Consider the following 21,163-nt stretch of genomic DNA (forward strand, 5'->3'; position numbering starts at 1 on the left):
AATCACTTGAACCCAAGGAGGTGGAGGTTGCAGTGAGCCAAGATTTGTGCCACTGCACTCCCTCCTGTGTGACAGAGCAAGACTATGTCTCAAAAAAAAAAAAAAAAAAATCATGAAACAGTTGGAAGAATTAAAAACAGAATAGAACAAACTGAGGAAAGACTCCCAGAGCATGAAGACTGGTCCTTCAAATTAACTCTGCCAGACAAAAATAAAGAAAAATGAATTTTGAAAAATGAACAAAACCTCTGAGAAACATGCGCTTTTATAAAGAAACAAAACCTACCACACATTGCCATTCCTGAGCCAGTAGGAGGCTGTAAGCAACTTGGAAAGCATATTTGAGGATGCAGTCCATAAGATTTCCCCCAATCTGGCTAGAGAGGTTGACAGGCAAATTTAAGATATTCAGATAATTCCTGTGAGATACAATACAAGATGACCATCCACAAGACACATAGTTATCAGAATCTCCAAGGCCAACATGAAAGAAAAAAGCAGCTAGAGAGAAGGGTCAGGTCACATACAAAGGAAACCCCATCAAGCTAGCAGTGGACCTCTCAGCAGAAACCTACGAGCAAGAAGAGACTGGGGGCCTATTTTCAGGATAATTAAAGAGCAGAACCAACCAAGAATTTGATATTCTGCCAAACAAAACTTCTTCTAAGCTAAGGAAAAACAAAATCCTTTTCAGACAAGCAAATGTTAAGGGAATTCATTCCCACTATGCCAGCCTTACAAGAGATCTTTAAGGGAGTGCTAAATATAGAAATGAAAGAGTAAGACCTGCTAACCACAAAAACACTTAAGGCCAGGTCAAATGGATCATACCTGTAATCCTAGCACTTTGGGAGGCCAAGGTGGACAGATCACTTGAGCCCAGGAGTTCGAGACTTGCCTGGGCAACACGGAGAAATCCTGTCTCTGTAAAACGTTTAAAAATTAGCCTGGTGTTGATGGCACACATCTGTAATCCCATCTACTTGGGAGGCTGAAGTGGGAGGATCACTTGAACCCAGAAAGTTGAAGCTGCAGTGAGCTGAGTTGGCGCCACTGCACTCTAGCCTGGGCAACAGAGCAAGACTTTGTCTGAAAAAAATACTGTAGTACATAGCCCACAGACACAATAAAGCAACTCCAAAATCAAATAAAATATCATTTGATTTGCAAAAAAATAAAACTGTAAGGTGCAGGGACTGTCTAATACTCCTAGGATTGCACAAGAACATAGAGATGTACTTATTCTCGCTCTTATCCCCCAGGCTAGAGTGTGATGGTGCGATCTTGGCTCACTGCAACCTCTGCCTCCCAGGTTCAAGTGATTCTCCTGCCTCAGCCTCCCGAGTAGCTGGGATTACAGGCGCCTGCCCCCATGCCCGGCTAGTTTTTTAATTTTTAGTAGAGTCGGGGTTTCACCATGTTGGCCAGGCTGGTCTCGAACTCCTGACCTCAGTTGATCCACCCGCCTTGGCCTCCCAAAGTCCTGGGATTACAGGCGTGAGCCACCGCGCCCAGCCGAGATGTACTTATAAAAAGGTTTAACAGAGCAATGCTGCAAACAAACAAACAAAAGAAATACACAAATGCCCACCAAGAGATGAATGTTTAACTGAATTTTACAATCTGTATGTAATGGAATAATACCATGGATCTATTTTTTTTTATCCCAGTTCTGGGAGGCACAAGTGGGCAGATAACTTGAGGTCAGGAGTTCAAGACCAGCCTGGCCAACAGGGTGAAACCCTGTATCTACTAAAAATACAAAAAAATTAGCTGGGTGTGGTGATGCATGCTTGTAATTCCAGCTACTAGGGAGGCCGAGGCAAGAGAATTGCCTGAACCTGGGAGGCAGAGGTTTCGGTGAGCTGAGCTCCCGACACTGCACTCAAGCCTGGGTGACTGAGTGAGACTCTGTCGTAAAACAAAAAACAAAAAACAAACAAAAACAATAACAACAACAACAAAATCCCCCAAAACAACAACAACAAAAACCCAGGTCAATCCATATGTGTCAATATACTAATAAATCTGAATTAAGAAAGAATCACAATTCTATACATAATTCCATTCGGATAAAAAAGGAAAATGTGCATGTATCTGCAAAGAACACTTCAGGAAGAAGAAAATGAAGATAGTAGTTGCCTCTCCTTTATATACTTTTGAACTGTTTTAATTTCTTACCTTAATTATACTACTTTTAAATAATTCAAAATAAAATAAAATAAAATAAATGTTGAGTTCATAGCCTTCTGTTTTTACCACTATAAGTTCACCTTATTGAAGCTTAGCCATTTTCATGGCTTCAACAATATGGAAGAACCCTACACTTTTTAGGCTCTGACCTTGATCTTTTTTCAGGCTCTAGGGACAAATTGAAACTGGTTGCCTGCATGAATATCCCATCCATTGCCTCAAATACACTGTTGTCTAAAATCAAATTCTTCAAATCAAGAATATCAAGGGATATTAATGTTCCCATGTGTCTGCAGTTTCAACCATAAAAATCTTCATTCTCAGCCGTCCTTATGATACATATATTCCATTGTTGGACAAGAACCTGGATGCTGATATTTTGTCATTGTTTCCTCATGCAGATGCTTATTCTTTAGTTATGAAATGAGGTGAAAAGATAAGGTTGAATTTCCTTTGCAAGAATAAAGGAATATAACAGAGTCGACTTTAGGTAACAGATGGCCATTTCCGCTATGCATGGAAGAGTGGGGTTACTAAAAGCCAGAATTTATTTTCTTAAAGTGGATTATCGAAGAAAGTGAGACGATCAGAATGACATGATCAGGTTACTATAAAGAATGCGGTATTAAAGAACTTCAGTCCTTGAAGACTATTTGGAACGCTGTAGCAGAGATGAATCGGAATTGCCTGTGGTTGTATATAAATGCCTTGGTTGTCAGAATAACAGAATTTGCAAAGCAGAGAATTTAGGAAAAGCTAAAAATCAGTAATAGAAAAAACAGAAATGGTTTTCACATATGAAAAAGGAATTCCATTTCAATAATGTAAGATATGCATATCAAAATCATAATGAAATACCATTTTTTCCAATCATAATGATTGGATCCAATCATCCAATGATAATTCAAAAAAGGTAATACCTAGTGTTGGCAAAAATGAGAGAAATAAGCACTCTCATGAGCCTTTCTTCAGGGCAAGATAAGTGTTTCACCTCTTTAAAAATCTTGCCGTGTGCGGCGGCTCATGCCTATAACCCCAGCACTTTGGGAGGCTGAGGTGGGCGGATCACCTGAGGTTGGGAGTTCGAGCCCAGCTTGGCCAACATGGTGAAACCCTGTCTCTACTAAAAATACAAAAATTAGCTGGGCATGGTGGTGGGTGCCTGTAATCCCAGCTACTCAGGGGGCTGAGGCAGGAGAATCCCTTGAACCCAGGAGGAAGAGGCTGCAATGAGCCAAGATTGCACCATTGCACTCCAGCCTGGGCAACAAGAGCGAAACCGTGTCTCAAAAACAAAACAAAACAAAACAAAAAACACCTTTATACTTGTTTAACCATTTATTTCATATGCAGAAACTCTTCATGAGATTATGAGCGATGTCCACAAAATCAGGCACCAGAGGAATAAAAATAAAATAAAAATTTAAAAAACCAGAAACAACATACATTAACTTCAAAAAAAAAAAAAGAGATGTTAAATAAATTGTTATAATCATATAGTGGATAAGTCATTAGAAGTCATATAGATTTGACTATTTAAAAAAATTAAGAAGTAAAAATATTTAAAAAGAAAAAACTGAGAATTCATACATTACTTGTTTTTTCTTCAACAGGAAGTTCTCTTTATATTAAGAATTTCAGCTAAAGCTTATTGTTTGCAAAAGTTTTGTATGTCTGATATAGTTTAGATGTTTGTCCCCTCCAAATCTCATGTTAAAATCTGAGCCCCAATGTTGGAGGTAGGCCCTAGTGGGAGGTATCTATCTGGGTAATGGGAGTGGACCCCTCATGAATGGTTTGGTGCCCTCCCCATGGTTCTGAGTTCATTCAAGAGCTGATTGTTTAAAGGAGCCTGGCATTCCCCCCTCTCTCTCTGTTCCTGTCTCACAATATGATGTGCTTGCTCTCCCTCTGCCTTCCAACATTGGTGGAAGCCTCCTGAGGCTTCCCCAGAAGAAGCATGGAGAACCATGAGCCACAATAAACCCCTTCTTTGTAAATTATCCAGTCTCAGGTACTTCTTTATGTCAACACAAAAGGACTAACACAGTGTTCTAGGAATGAATATATTCTGGACAATGAGAAGTGTATACCATTTTATAAAAATTGGCCAAATTCTTAGCTAAATTTGTAGGACATGACAGTCCCAAGATAGCGGGACTACTGCTTACTATTACCTCTGTTATTGCTACATAGTAGTTCATAACTAATATGCACTTATTTCATTCTGCCACATATAATGGCTAGACTTGTCAGCTACTCCCAGTAAACTAAATTGTTTTTGATGGCTGATGGCACTTCTTGTCATCTTTGTATCTCATACAATGAATAGCAGAGAGGCCTTTGCATGAGGCAGGTACTCTGAAGGTTTGCTGAAATGATTTCAAAAGCAGAAACAGGGTTCTATATAACACAACTACAATAATTAACATTTTAAAACTTCCTCATATAATTTCTGAAAGATCACTCATCAAAGATAATTGCTATACATTTTATACAACAGATTAAGCAAATGCCTCTGATACATGTGTATAATATATAATGATCAAACTAGGAAATTTAGGACATCTATCATCTTGAATATTTATTTCTGTGTGTCAGGAACACTTCAATTCTTCTCTTCTAGCTACTTTGAAATACAGAATATACTGTTGTTAACTACAGTCACCCTAATGAGCTATTGAATGTTAGAACTTATTTCTTCTAACTGTATATTTATACCCATTAACCACTCTTTTTTCATCTCCCACTCTACACTTTGCTTCTGGTAACTATTATTGACTATCTCTATGAGATAAACTCTTAGCTCCCATATATGAATGAGAACTTGTGATATTTGACTTTCTGTACATGGCTTCATTCACTTAACATAATGATCTCAATACACATGTTGATGCAAACAACAGGCTTTCATTCTTTTTTTATGGCAGAATATGATTCCATTGTGTATATATGCCATACTTTTTCCATTCATTAGCTGAAGGACACTCAGGTTGATTCCATATATTGCCTATTTTGAGTACTATTGCAATAATCATGGGGGTACAGATATCCCTTCAATATACTGATTTCCTTTTCCTGGGATAAATACCCATTGGTGGGATTGCTGGATGGTATGCTAGTTCCATTTTTAGTTTTTGTGTGAAACACCCATACTGTTTTCCATAATGGCTGTACTAATTTACATTTCAAACAATGTATAAGTGTTCTCATTTCTCTGCATCCTCAGCAGGATTTGTTTGAGATTTTTTTTTTATCTTTTTGATAACAGCCATTTGAATAACAATGAGATGATATTTCACTGTAGTTTAAATTTCACTGATGATTAGAGATGTTGAGCATTTTTTCATAAACCTATTGGCCATTTGTATATCTTTTCTTGAGAAATGTCTACTCAGATCCTTTGCCCTCTTTTCAATAGGATTATTTGCTTTCTTACCGTTGAATTCTTTGAGTTCACTGTATATTATGGATATTTGTCCCTTGCCTAATGAACAGTTTCCAAATATTTTCTCTGATTATACAGGTTGCCTCTTACTCCGCTGACTGTTTCCTTTGAGGTGCAGAAGCTTTTTAGCACAACATAGTCCCATTTATCTTTTTTGTTTTTGAAATTTTTTTGTTTGTTTGTTTGTTTTTGAGCTTTTGAACTCCTAGCCATAAAATCATTGCCTAGACCAATATCCTGAAGTGTTTCCCTTATGTTTTCTTCTAGTAATTTTATAGTTTTGGGTCATTCATTTTGAGTTAATTTTTTGTATATCATGGTGGGGGGACTAATTTCATTCTTTTTCATACTGATGTACAGTTTTCCCAGCACTATTTATTAAAGAAAGTTTCTATTCCATGACGTATAATCTTGGTGCCTTTCTCAAAATTCAGTTGGCTGTGGAATTATTTCTGGGTTCTCTATTCTGTTCCACTGGTCTTTGTGTCTGTGTTTGTTTTTATACTAGTTCTATGTTGTTTTGGTTACTATAACTTTGTAGTATATGTCTGTAGCACATTTTAAACTCAGGCAGTGTGATGCTTCCAGAATTGTCTTTTTGCTCAGTATTGTTATGACTACTCAGTATATTTTGTTGTTTCATAAAAATTTTAGGATTGTTTTTCCTATTTCTGTGAAGAATGCCATTGTTATTTTGATAGAGATTACACTGAATTTGTAGATTGCTTTTGGAAATATGGTCATATAATGATAATAATTCTTATGGTCCATGAGCATGAGATATCTATTTTTAATCTACTAACATGCATATGTTGAACCATCCTTGTATTTCTGAGATAAATCTCACTAGTTCACATTGTTTTATCTTTTTGATGTGTTCTTGGATTTGGCTTGCTAAGTTTTTTTGTTTGGTTTTAGAGACAGAGTCTGTCTATGTTGTCCAAGGTGGAGCGCAGTTGCTATTCACAGCTGCAATCATAGTGTATTGTGGCTTTGACCACCTGGCCCCAAGGGACTTCCTTCTTAATTTTTTTTTGAGACAGGGTCTCACTCTGTCACTCAGGCTAAAGTGCAGTGGCATAATCATTGTTCACTGCAGCCTCAACCTCCCAAGCTCAAGCAATCCCCCCATCTCAGCCTCCCAAGCAGCTGGGACTGCAAGAGCATGCCACCAAGTCCAGCTAATTTTTTAGTACTTTTTTGTAAAGACAGGGTTTTGCCATGTTGCCCAGGCTGGTCTGGAACTCCTGACTTCAAGCGATCCACCCAACTTGGACTCTCAAACTGCTGGGATTATAGGCGTGAGCCACTGCACCTGTTCCCTTGCACTTTCGCGGCCTTACTTCAGGTCTGTTTTATTTTTTTTTGAGATGGAGTCTCACTCTGTCACCCAGACTGGAGTGTGGTGGCACAAAGCTCATTGCAACCTCTGCCTCCCAGGTTCAAGCAATTCTCCTGCCTCAGCCTCCCAAGTACCTGAGATTACAAATGCCCACAGTCATGCCCGGCTAATTTTTACATTTTTAGTAGAGATGAGGTTTCACTATGTTGGCAAGGCTGGTCTTGAACTCCTGATCACAAGTGATCCGCCCACCCCGGCCTCCCAAAGTGCTGGGATTATAAATGTGAGCCACGACGCCCGCCCTACTTCAGGTCTTATTGGGCAGACTCTTTCACTTTTTTTCTTTATCTTCTCTTTTTTTTTTTTTTTGGAGACCAGCTTTTGCTTTGCTGCCCAGGCTGCAGTACAATGGTGCAATCATGGTTCACTGCAGCTCAATCCCAAAGTGCTGAGATTACAGGCACAAGCCACCATGCCCTGCCTTAATTTATTGAGTAAATGGTTGACCAAGAGCATGTTGTTTTATTTCCATGTACTTGTACAGTTTCCAAAGATCCTCTTGTCATTGATTTCTAGTTGTATTCCATTGTGGCATGAGAAGATGCTTGATATGATGCCAATTTTTAAAAATTAGTTGATTTTTTTTATTTGGCCTAACATCTGGTCTGTCCTGGAAAAGTAATAATATTCTGATGAGAAAAATATGTATTCTGTAGCTGTGGGATAAAATGTTTTGTAAATGTCTGTTGGGCCTATTTGGTCTAATGTACAGTTTATATCCAATGTTTCTTTATTGACTGTCTAGATGATCTGTGCAACAGTGAGAGTGTGATGTTGAAGTGCTGAACTATTAATGTACTGGATGGAGTCTACGATAGTTTAGAAAGCACGTTGACATCTGATTCACAATGATGGAGGTGGGCCTAAGAGGAAGTGTGAGGATCATGGGGGCAGATCCCTTATGAATGTCTTGGTGCCATCCTCACGGTAATGATTGAGTTCTGTATTAATTTCCATAAAAATATCCTCGAGATCCGGCTGTTAAAAAGAGACTGGTACTTCCCTCTCTCTCTCGTGTCCTATCTTTTGCTACATGATCTCTGTGCATATCAGCTCCCTTTCACCTTCCACCACAAGTGGAAGCAGTCTGAGCCTTTTACCAGAAGCAAATGCTGGTACCGTGTTTCTTGTAAAGCATGAAGATTTGTGAGCCAACTAAACCCCTTTCCATTACAAATTACACAGCTTCAGGCACTCCTTTATAGCAACACAAATGGATTAAGACAGAGTCTATCTCTGCCTTTAGATATAATAATATTTTCTTTATGTATCTGGGTGCTCCACTGTTAGATGCGTATATATTAAGATTACATTATCTTGCTGAATTGTTCTCCTTATTATTATATAAAGACCTTATATGTCTCTTTTTTGTTCAATTACCTTTCATCGAATATAAGTATAAGAACTCTTGCTCATTTTTGGTTTCTGTTTTCACGGAATATCTCTTTTCACCCTTTAGCTTTCAGTCTATACATGTTGTTACAGGTGAAGTGAGTGTTGTGTAGGCAGCATAAAGTTAGGTAGGTCATTTAAAAGAATCCATTTAGCCAGTCTAAAAACGTATGTGTGTGTGTATATATATGTATATATACACACATATATACATATATATGTACACACACACACACACATATATATATATATATATATATTTTTTTTTTCTGAGATGGAGTCTCGTTCTGTCACCAGGCTGGAGAGCAGTGGCGCGATCCTGGCTCACTGAACCTCTGCCTCCCGGGTTCAAGCGATTCTCCTGCCTCAGCCTCCTGAGTAGCTGGGACTACAGGCGCGTACCAACATGCTCAGCTAACTTTCTGTATTTTAGTAGAGACAGAGTTTCAGAATGTTGGCAAGGATGGTCTTGATCTCCTGACCTCATGATCCGCCCGCCTTGGCCTCCCAAAGTGCTGGGATTACAGGGGTGAGCCACCATGCCCGGACTAGCCAGTCTATATTTTTAAGTGGAAAATTTAAGCCATTTACAATCAAGGTTAATTTGATAGGTGATTAATTATTCCTTTTTTTAAAAATTATACTTTAAGTTCTAGGGTACATGTGCACAACGTGCAGGTTTGTTACATAGGTATACATGTGCCATGTTGATTGGCTGCACCCATCAACTCGTCACTTACATTAGGTATTTCTCCTAATGCTATACCTCCCACAGTCCCCCACCCAGCGACAGGGTCTGGTGTGTGATGTTCCCCGCCCCCTGTCCATGTGTTCCACTGCCAACTGTGAGTGAGAACATGTGGTGTTTGGTTTTCTGTCCTTGTGACAGTTTGCTTAGAATGATGATTTCCAGCTTCATCCATGTCCCTGCGAAGGACATGAACTCATCCTTTTTTATGGATGCACAGTATTCCATGGTGTATATATGCCACATTTTCTTAACCCAGTCTATCATTGATGGACATCTGGGTTGGTTCCAAGTCTTTGCTATTGTGAACAGTGCCACAATAAACATATGTGTGCATGTGTCTTTATAGTAGCATGATTTATAATATTTGGGTATATACCCAGTAATGGGATTGCTGGGTCAAATGGTATTTCTAGTTCTAGATCCTTGAGGAATCACCACACTGTCTTCCACAATGGTCGAACTAACTTACACTCACACCAACAGTGTAAAAGTGTTCCTATTTCTCCACATCCTCTCCAGCATCTGCTGTTTCCTGACTTTTTAATGATCGACATTCTAACTGGCATGAGATGGTTTGCCAGTATTTTATTGAGGATTTTCACATCGATGTTCATCAGGGATATTGGCCTAAAATTCCCTTTTTTGTTATGTCTCTGCCAGGCTTTGGTATCAGGATGATGCTGGCCTCATAAAATGAGTTAGGGAGGATTCCCTCTTTTTCTATTGATTGAAATAGTTTCAGAAAAAATGGTACCAGTTCCTCTTTGTACCTCTGGTAGAATTCGGCTGTGAGTCCATCTAGTCCTGGACTTTCTTTGGTTGGTAGGCTATTAATTATTGACTCAATTTCCGAGTCTGTTATCGGTCTATTCAGAGATTCAACCTCTTTCTGGTTTAGTCTTGGGAGGGTGTATGTGTCCAGGAATTTGTCCACTTTTTCTAGATTTTCTAGTTTTTTTTCACATAGATGTGTTTATAGTATTCTCTGATGGTAGTCTGTATTTCTGTGGGAGTGCTTTACTTCCAATTATGTGGTCAATTTTAGAATAAGTGCGATGTGGGGCTGAGAAGAATGTATATTCTGTTGATTTGGGGTGGACAGTTCTGTAGATGTCTATTAGGTCCGCTTGGTCCAGAGCTGAGTTCAAGTCCTGGATATCCTTGTCAACCTTCTGTCTTGTTGATCTGTCTGATATTGACAGTGGGGTGTTAAAGTCTCCCATTATTATTGTGTGGGAGTCTAAGTCTCTTTGTAGGTCACTAAGGACTTGCTTTATGAATCTGGGTGCCCCTGTATTGGTGCATATATATTTAGGATAGTTAGCTCTTCTTGTTGAATTGATCCCTTTACCATTATGTAGTGGCCTTCTTTGTCTCTTTTGATCTTTGTTGGTTTAAAGTCTGTTTTATCAGAGACCAGGACTGCAATCCCTGATTTTTTTTTTTTTGCTTTCCATTTGCTAGGTAGATCTTCCTCCATCCCTTTATTTTGAGCCTATGTGCATCTTTGCCCATGAGACAGGTCTCCTGAATACAGCACATCAATGGGTCTTGACTCTATTCAATTTGCCAGTCTGTGTCTTTAAACTGGGGCATTTAGCCCATTTACATTTAAGATTGATATTGTTATGTCTGAATTTGATCCTGTCATTATGATGCTCGCTGGTTATTTTGCCCGTTAATTGATGCAGTTTCTTCCTAGCATTGATGGTCTTTACCATTTGGCATGTTTTTGCAGTGGCTTGTACTGGTTGTTCCTTTCCATGTTTAGTGCTTCCTTTAGGAGGAGCTCCTGTAAGGCAGGCCTGGTGGTGAAAAAATCTCTCAGCATTTGCTTGTCTGTAAAGGATTTTATTTCTCCTCCACTTATGAAGCTTAGTTTGGCTGGATATGAGATTCTGGGTTGAAAATTCTTTAAGAATGTTGAACACTGGCCCACACTCTCTTCTGGCTTGTAGGTTTTCTGCTGAGAGATCCGCTGTTAGTCTGATGGGCTTCCCTTTGTGGGTAACCCGACCTTTCTCTCTGGCTGCCCTTGACATTTTTTCCTTCATTTCAACCTTAGTGAATCTGACAATTATGTGTCTTGGGGTTGCTCTTCTCAAGGAGTATCTTTGTGGTATTCTCTGTATTTCTTGAATTTGAATGTTGGCCTGCCTTGCTAGGTTGGGGAAGTTCTCCTGGATAATATCCTGAAGAGTGTTTTCCAACTTGGTTCCATTCTCCCTATCACTTTCAGGTACACCAATCAAACGTAGGTTTGGTCTTTTCACATAGTCCCATATTTCTTGGAGTCTTTGTTCATTTCTTTTTACTCTTTTTTCTCTAACCTTGTCTTCTCACTTTATTTCATTAATTTGATCTTCAATCACTGATACTCTTTGTTCCACTTGATCGAATCAGCTATTGAAGCTTGTGCATGCGTCACAAAGTTCTCATGCCATGGTTTTGCAGCTCCATCAAGTCATTTAAGGTCTTTTTTACACTGTTTATTCTAGTTAGCCATTCGCCTAACCTTTTTTCAAGGGTTTTAGCTTCCTTGCGATGGGTTAGAACATGCTCCTTTAGCTTGGAGAAGTTTGCTATTAACGACCTTCTGAAGCCTACTTCTGTCAACTCATCAAACTCATTCTTCGTCCAATTTTGTTCTCTTGCTGGTGAGGAGCTGCAATCCTTTGGAGAAGAGGTGCTCTGGTTTTTTGAATTTTCAGCTTTTCTGCTCTGGTTTCTTCCCATCTTTGTGGTTTTATCTACCTTTGGTCTTTGATGTTGGTGACCTACAGATTGGGTTTTGGTGTGGATGTCCTTTTTGTTCATGTTGATGCTATTCCTTTCTGTTTGTTAGTTTTCCTTCTAACAGTCAGGCCCCTCAGCTGCAGGTCTGTTGGAGTTTGCTGGAGGTCCACTCCAGACCCTGTTTGCCTGGGTATCAACAGCGAAGGCTGCAGAACAGCAAATATTGCTGCCTGATCCTTCCTCTGGAAGCTTTGTCCTAGAGGGGCACCTGCCTGTTTGAGGTGTCTGTCGGCTCCTGCTGGGAGGCGTCTCCTAGTCAGGCTACACGGGGGTCAGGGACCCACTTGACGAGGCAGTGTGTCCGTTCTCGGAGTTCGAACGCCACACTGAGAGAACCACTGCTCTCTTCAGAGCTGTCAGACAGGGATGTTTAAGTCGCAGAAGCTGTCTGCCGCCTTTTGTTCTGCTATGCCCTGCCCCCAGTGGTGGAATCTAGTGGCAGTAGTCCTTGCTGAGCTGCAGTGAGCTCCTCCCAGTTCGAGCTTCCAGGCCGCTTTGTTTACACTGTAAGCTACTCAAGCCACAGCAATGGTGGATGCTCTTCTCCCTGTCAAGCTGCAGCATCGCAGGTTGATCTCAGACTGCTGCGCTAGCAGTGAGCAACACTCCGTGGGTGTGAAACCCACAGAGCCAGGCACGGGAAGGTATCTTCTGGTCTGCTGGTTGCTAAGACCGTGGGAAAAGCACAGTATTTGGTCAGGAGTGTACTGTTTCTCCAGGTACAGTCTGTCACGGCTTCCCTTTGGCTAGGAAAGGAAATCCCCTGACCCCCTGCAGTTCCTGGGTAAGGCGACACCCCACCCTGCTTCAGCTTGCCCTCCTTGGGCTGCACCCACTGTCCAACCAGTCCCAATGCAATGAACCAGGTACCTCAGTTGGAAATGCACAAATCACCCGTCTTCTGCGTTGATCTCACTGGGAGCTGCAGACCAGAGGTGTTCCTATTTGGCCATCTTGGAAGCAACTCTCCTTTTTGTTTTTTTTTTCCAGACAAGGTCTGCACTCTTGTTACCCAGGCTGAAGTGCAGTGGCATGATCTCAGCTCACTACAACCTCTGCCTCCCAGGATCATGTGATTCTCCTACCTCAGCTTCTTTAGTAGCTGGGATCACAGGCGTGTGCCACCACGCCTGGCTAATTTTTATTTTTGATAGCGACAAGGTTTCACCATGTTGCGTAGATTGGTCTCAAACTCCTAAGCTCAAGTAATCTGCTTGCCTCAATCTCCCAAAATGATGGGATTACAGGAGTGAGTCACTGCACCTGGCCTATTCCTTTCATTTTATGAATCGTTTTCTGGTTGTTTTGCATACGTATCCTTTGCCCTTTCTTCATCTCTTATTGTTTATCAATGAGATATGGTGGTTTTCTGTACTGGTAACATTTACTGGTAACATTTGAGTCCTTTCTCTTTTTTATTTGTGTGTCTGAGCTACCAGTGAGTTTTATACTTTGTGTGATCTCATGATGGTAGATACTGTCTTTATGCTTCCAAATGCAGGACTCGCTTAAGAATTTCATGTAGGGCCATTCCAGTGGTAATGAATTCCCTCAGCTTTTGCATGTCTAGGAAAGACTTATTTCTTCTTCATTCACTTTGCTTGTGCAGATGGGTAGCAGCAGCCCTGGTGGCGGCTTACTTAAATGCAAAGTCAGTATTGTTTAAGGAAGTCTCATACTATTGAACTAAAAGTACATTTCTAAAGCTTCATTAAGATAGATTTTTCCTAAAAAGGAATTGTAAGAAACAAAAGTTTGGATGTGTGTGTATAACAAAAATAAGATTAAAAAAATGAACCTATAAGTATAGAATGTTCTCATCTCGAAAAGCAAGTTTCTAAGACAACTTCCATTGCAATGTAGTCAACACCTTATTATTGAGGTTTTCATGTGATTTGGCATACCAGATAAACCACACTAAAAATAATATGTTTTCTTTTCTTAAATTCTCCCCTCTCCTCCCCACCAAAACATACCAAGCATATTGAAGTACCTAGAATCTTAGATTCATAAAAAATTTACTAGATAAAAGGTTAAATTTGTGGTTTTAAGTCAGTAAAATCCACAGTGTATTTGGGCACTAAATATTTTTAACTTTGAAAATCGTACATCAATAATGAAAATGTTGTAGCAAAAGTCATAAGCAATCCAGAATTAAGAGGTTTAAATTATGCAATATTATTTTCTACCTGTTTCTCAATGAAAATTAGGTTTTGCATTATGGAATACTTTTAAAGAAAATAAGTTTTATTACATCTCACAGCCACTAGGCCTGCTTTACTCATTTGCAATTAGTATATTATATAAAAATGTAACTGTAAAATCAGACTGTTAAGTGTTTGAATGCTCATAAAAACAGGTGGGAAGTGGGGGCGGGGGTGGGGAAATCAAGTATTTATCTTGCCTGTCTCAACTGTACTGCAAGTGACTAAAGAACTGAGGATGGCAGTTCTTTTTTACAGAAAATTTAGCTAATTATACCTGCAGTAGAGTGACAGATTTAGCGTGTCACAATTTTGCAACTTCTGTTGAAATAATGGGGCTGACAATAATCATTCATACCTACTAACCATTAGAGAATACTGTAATAGATGATCTATGCTGAGGAAAACTGAACCTACTGATCAATTTTAATATCACAGAAGAGAGAGAACTTAAACTGCATCACCTAATGAACTGAAACATACAGCAACACCTAGGAAATATTCTTGATATTCCCACTCCCACCACCCACAAAAGAATTCTGATTCTGTGGCTGGGCGCAGTGGTTCATGTCTGTAATCCCAGCCCTTTGGGAGTCCGAGGTGGGTGAATTGCCTGAGCTCTGGAGTTCGAGACCAGCCTGGCCAACATGGTGAAACCCTGTCTCTACTAAAATACAAAAAAATTAGCTGGGCATGGCAGCATGCACTTGTAGTCCCAGCTACTTGGGAGGCGGAGGTTGCAGTGGGCAGAGATCGCACCACTGCACTACAGCCTGGGTGACAGAGCGAGACTCTGTCTCCAAAAAAAAGAATTCTGATTCTAGGAACATAGTAACATGTAACATGTTAACTTCATTGGGATACAATCTGAAAAATCCACACAACTGTACAGCACAGATGTGTACAGCACAGATGGTTTCTCTACTTCGGCATGAACCTTGTTTAACTTCCTGATTCGATAAAAACAAGTTGGAGAAAATCTGGGCATTTTGAATAATGAGTAGATATTCAATGACATTAAGAAATTGTTGTTGATTGGGTGTGGTGGCTCATGCTGGTAATCCCACCATTTTGGGAAGCCAAGGTGGGTGGATTGCTTGAGCCAAGGAGTTCAAGACCAGTCTAGGCAACATGGGGAAACTCTGTCTCTACAAAAAATACAAAAAGTAGCCAGGCATAATGGCACATGCTTGTAGTCCTAGATGCTCTCGAGGCTGAGGTGGGAGGATAGCTTGAGCCTGGGAGGCAGAGGTTGCAGTGAGCTGTGATCGCATGTACCACTGTGCTCCAGCCTGCGGAACAGAGTGAGACCCTCTCAAAAAAGAAATTATTGTGTAATTTTTTTAGATTTCAAAATGATCTGGCAGTTTTAAATAAAAAAGTCCTTGCAATCTGAGATACAGATGGAAATATTTAAAAATGAAATTATATGTTTGGGATTTACTTTAAAATTATCTTGGATAGGAGGAACTTGTAGGTGCATTTACAGGGGAAACAAGATTGGGCCATATAATTGTTGAAGCTAGGTGACGGTTAAATGTGCATATATTATAATATTCTGTCCAATTTTATGTTTAAAATTTTCCATGATAACAAGTTTTAAAAGCCTGTGAAATTATTCTTATACATAAGCTAAAGATTTTTCTTATTGTTAAATTTGTAGCACATATTATTTTAAAAATTTTTAATAAAAGAGGTAAAAAAACAGCAGGCAACATGTGCTGAAATTATCATGAATTCATAAAAACTAGAGAATTCAAATTCTGAGGCAGTTATTAACGAACAACAAAAACAACAATAGCTAAAGACTTATTTATTACAGTCAGTACTTTTTCCATGTTTCCAAATCACTGACTTTCTAACATCCTTTAAACATTAATTTCAACATTTACTTCATTAGTAATTAAATACAAAGTGTACAGTAAATAAAATCCCATACTTCTTTGGTAACTCAAAACAATTCCAGATTTATGTGCAACTCACCTGCTGTAAAATCTTCAGTCAGATCAATAAATGCATGAGAATGTGGAATTCGCATTTTACTTGTAGTGGTCAATGCTGGATGCCATGATAAATTCCTAAAAAATAAAATAAAAATACTTTTCTTAAGGTAAACATCAAATGAGCATTATTTTAAAATAAAAATCTCTGCATGCAAAACACTTAAATTTATTTATTTTTATTGATATATTCAACATACAATTCATTCTCTTAAAGTGCAGTGAGTGGTTTTTAGTATGTTCACAGTGTACAATCGTCACTACTATATAACTCCAAAGCATTTTCATCACACCAAAAAAGAAACTGTGTACTCTATTTCCCCTTATTGGCAACCACAAATCTGCATTCTGTCTCTATTCAGGACATTTCACATAAATGAAATCATACAATATGTGGTCTTCTGTGTTTGGCTTCATTCAGTTAGAACAATGTTTTCAAGTTCATCCATGTTGAAACATGTATCAGTGCCTCAGTTCTTTCTATAGCGGAATAATATTCCATTGTATGGGTTTACATTTTGCTTATCCATTCATCTGAAGATTTGGCTTGTTTCCACTTTTTGGCTGCTACAAACATTCATGTACAAGTTTTTATGTGGACATATGTCTTTAATTCTTTTTGGTATATACCTAGGAGTGGAATTGTTGGGTCATAGAGGAATATATGTTTAACTTTTTGAGGAATTGTTGAACTATTTTCCACTTCACCATCTTACATTTGTACCCAGCAATGTAGGAGAATTCCAGTATCTCCAAATCCTGTCTTATTCTTGTCCATTTATTTTATTACAGCTATCCTAGAGGGTGTGATACAGTATTTCACGGTGGTTTGATTTGTATTTTCCTGATAGCTAATGATGCTGAACATGTTTGCTGTGGTTACTGGCCATCCGTATACATTCTCTGGAGAAATGTCTACTCAAATTATTTTTCCATTCTTAAATTGTGTTATGTATGTTACGTATTGCTTTACTGCTATCCATCCATCGATCCATCCATTCATCCATCTATCCATTTATTTTTAGATACAGGGGTCTTGCCTTTTTGCCCAGGCTAGTCTTGAACTCCTGGCTTAAAGGGATCTTCCTTCCTTGGCCTCTCAAAGGGCTGGGATTATAAGACCATTACCCTCAGTCCCTGTTGGTGCATTTTAAGAGCTCTTTACATAATCTGGGCATTAGGCCTTTATCTAGTATATGACTTGTCTCCTAGGCTGTGGGTTGTCTTTTTACTTTTCTTTCTTTCTTTTTTTTTTTTTTGAGACAGAGTCGTGCTCTGTCACCCAGGTTGTAGTGCAGTGGTGCGATTTCCGCTCACTGCAACTTCCGCCTCCACGGTTCAAGCGATTCTCCTGCCTTAGCCACCCAAGTAGCTAGGATTATAGGCATGTACCACCATGTTTGGGTAATTTTTTGTATTTTTTTTTTGTAGTGGAGACAGGGTTTCACCATGTTGGCCAGACTGGTCTCGAACTCTGGAGCTCAGGCAGTTCACCCGCCTCGGCCTCCCAAAGTGTTGGGATTACAGGCGTGAGCCACTATGCCCGGACATCTTTTCACTTTCTTGAGAGTACAAGTTTTTAATTTTGATTAAGTCCAATATATCAATTTTTCATTTCTTGCTTGTTCTTTTGGTACCATATCAAAGAATCCATTTCCTAATGCAAGGCCATGAAAATTTGCCTGTTTTCTTCTAAGAGTTTTATAGTTTTAGCAGTCATATTTATTATCTTTAATATTTTTTAAATGAATCAGAAAATAAATGATTAATGTCACATAAGGTTTTCTAATATTGTGGAAAATAATAATGATTCTCTTTTACAAATATTAATTCTAAAGTTTTGGACCATGCAGAAGAATAAATTGAAGTCCCTACTTCACACTACATACAAAATTTAACTCAGAATGGATGAAAGAACTAAAAGTATCTCTGGAAAACAGTTTGGCAGTTCTTCAAAAAGTTAAACACAGAATTACCATATGATCCTGCATTTCTACGCTTAGCTATATATCCAAGATAATTAAAAATAAGTAAACAAACAAATACTTGAAAAATGAATGCTCCTAGTAGTGCTATTCACAATAGCCCACAAGTGGAAATAACACGAATTCCCATCAGTGGATAAATGGATAAACAAAATGTCATATATCTATACAATGGACTATTATTAAGCCATAAAAATGACTAAATTACTAATACAATACAGACTAGTACAAAATGGATGATCCTTAAAAACATACTATGTGAAAAAAGGCAGAAACAAAAGGTTACGTACTGGAGAATTCCATTTATGTGAAATATTCATAATAGTTAAATCTATAAAGACAGAAAGCAGATTTGTGGTTGTCAGGTGCTGAGAGACAAAAGGGAGTGATTGCTTAATGCAGGGTTCCCTAACCCTTGGGCTGTGGACCACTACAGGTCCATGGCTTTTTAGGAACTGGGCCACACAGCAGGAGGTGAGCGGCAGGCAAGTGAGCATCACCTCATGAGCTCCGTCGCCTGTCAGATCAGCGGTGGCACTGGATTCTCAAAGGACTGCAAACCCTATTGTGAAATGCACATTCAAGGGATCTAGGTTGTGTGCTCCTTATGAGAATCTAATGCCTGATGATCTGAGGTGGAACAATTTTATCCTGAAACCACCCCCACCACCTGGCCTCTGACCCTGTCCATGGAATAACTGACTTCCATGACACCGGTCCCTGTTGCCAAAAAGGTTGGGGACTGCTGGCTTAGTGGGTACAGGGTTCCCTTTGCAGTTATAAAATGGTGTGGGATCCAGATAGAGCTGATGGTTGTGCAAAATTGTAAATGTACTAAATGATACTAAATTGTACACTTTATCAATTATACACCTAGGGATTCTATGATAAATTTAAAGTTTTATGTTATGTGAATTTTATCTTACTAAGGAAAGCCCATAGCACAAAGTTTCCATTTATCTCTCATTCAGTTTCCATTAATATTAACATCTTATATAACCACAGTATAAATATCAAAACCAGAAGGTAACACTGGTAGTACTTCTATCAACTATAGAAGAAAGAGCAAGTTTAAATAAAGTCATTCCCCTATAATTTCTCACTAGGTGAGAATACCCCCATTTACCAAGGCTCTACTCAAATCAGCTTTCTCCAAAAGATCTCTCTTCTCTGTTTTCCTGCCACACTTTTCCTTCCTAACAGCATTTTGGTTTGCATTAAAGTTACTTTAGGAACTTTCTCTTTGATGCTGTAAAGCTTCCCCAGAAACCTTGACTCATCAATATCTGTAGCCACAATGCCTAATCAGGACCTGGCTCCCATGAAATGTCAGTGAATGCCGGCTAGACTGAACCTCAGTCTCAAGCAGCATTTCCTATTCTTCTCTACTGCAGTTAGAAGTCACTACCGTTTTCATAGTAATATGTTCCAGTCCAATATGAAACCACAGATATGTCATCTCCATAGAGCAATTTAAGTCCAACTTAATTGTCAGCGCAGTATTCAACTGACTGGATAGCAAATTTAAAAGGTTTATAATTGTGAATTTGGTATTGATGTCTTTGGAAATCAGCAAGACACAATGGACTAATTTGTTCTTGGCAGGTGGAATCTGGGAAAAAGAATAAGCATTCATCAGGAGAAAATTTTCTCTACACAAAATGTGTTCTACCAACAGCAACCTCTTTCCAATAGCCTTCTACACATATTTTAGCACAAGCAGGGCCTAAACACACTTTAACCTAAATAAGACAGTAAAATCAAAACCAAGCAGTATTCATACAGACTAATTTCATTATTTTAACCTGAACTCTATAATATAACGTCATGGTAATAAGAAAATATTAAAATGAATTGAGAAATTGCATTTAGCATATGTTGTAAGGTAATTCACGCCAAGCAACTGATTTGATTATTCTTTCACCATATACAAGGTTAGAAATCTTTAAAATAGTTTCACTTATATTCAATTTAATAATGACTGATTAACTTATTTTTAAGATAGACCATTTATTCATCAGTTCAATAATTTCTAAGCATTAAAGTATTTTAAATTACTAACAAAATAATCAGACTCGGGTTAAAGATTCTCTGACAAGTTTAACCCAAAGTAATTTCAGAAAACTTTCCTAATGTTGCCATCAAATTCATGTTATAGGCCAAGAATGATTAAAAACACAGACTTTTATAGAGTAAAGCTCAATGAGGTTGATCATGTGGCTCTGTCTCTAACCTGAGCAGTTACTGATCTCATTCCCTACAAATTTTTTAGTAGGCTAACTCTGAAATAAATTATGGCTAGAATTTTGGAAAAACTCAACTACCTTGTGACATTTTTTCCTAGGAGCTATTAAACCAAATGTTTATTTCAAAGGAAGACTCTAGAAAAGTGATAAATCAGAAGTCATAAAGGGACAGACCATCAGCCAAATTGAGCATAAAGATGTGTTTTATTGGGCCCATATACTCCTTTAAGAATCTTGAATTCATTGCTATAACTTAAAAAGAAAATCTGATTTCATATAAAAGTCTGGATTTCCAGCTTCTCTGGAAATATCAGAAATATCAGAAGGTCTGGCAACCAACCGGCTTTGTTCAGACAGAGCTAGCGTCTAAAGACAACCCAAATGTTAATTTTCCCAAATTGCTTCACTCACTCTGGTTTCCTTCCTGGCTCCTAACAAATATGAATTTGCCACTCCTAACAATATATTAATTGCAATCTTGCCATTTTGAACATTTAAAATCAACACTTAAGTTCTTCACAGTATTTTAAGTTTTATACTTTTTGCCTATGTTTTGCTATTTTACAGTTACACCTCTTAAAAGGCAGCAACTGATCCTTAAGAGTTTATTTTATACAGTGTCTATTTACTGTTCTGATGTTTACCAAAGGTGTACAGAAAATGAAAGAACAGTTGTTTCTTTTTGTGGTGCATTTTAAGATGAATAAAAACTGAATATATATATATATATATACACACACACACAC

At 38.5% G+C, this 21,163-nt stretch overlaps 1 protein-coding gene across 1 annotated transcript in view; it reads right to left on the reverse strand.

The window, feature by feature from the left end:
• The window catches only part of ITFG1 (integrin alpha FG-GAP repeat containing 1), a 302,379-nt gene that overhangs the window by 253,789 nt on the left and 27,427 nt on the right, over window positions 1–21,163 (reverse strand). Inside the window, exon 6 of the mRNA XM_003819828.5 lies at window positions 16,170–16,264. Coding sequence (XP_003819876.3) covers window positions 16,170–16,264 — 95 coding nt within the window. The remainder of the gene's footprint in view (window positions 1–16,169; window positions 16,265–21,163) is intronic.

Source organism: Pan paniscus, chromosome 18 (genome assembly GCF_029289425.2).
Source record: "Pan paniscus chromosome 18, NHGRI_mPanPan1-v2.0_pri, whole genome shotgun sequence".
NCBI lineage: Eukaryota > Metazoa > Chordata > Mammalia > Primates > Hominidae > Pan > Pan paniscus.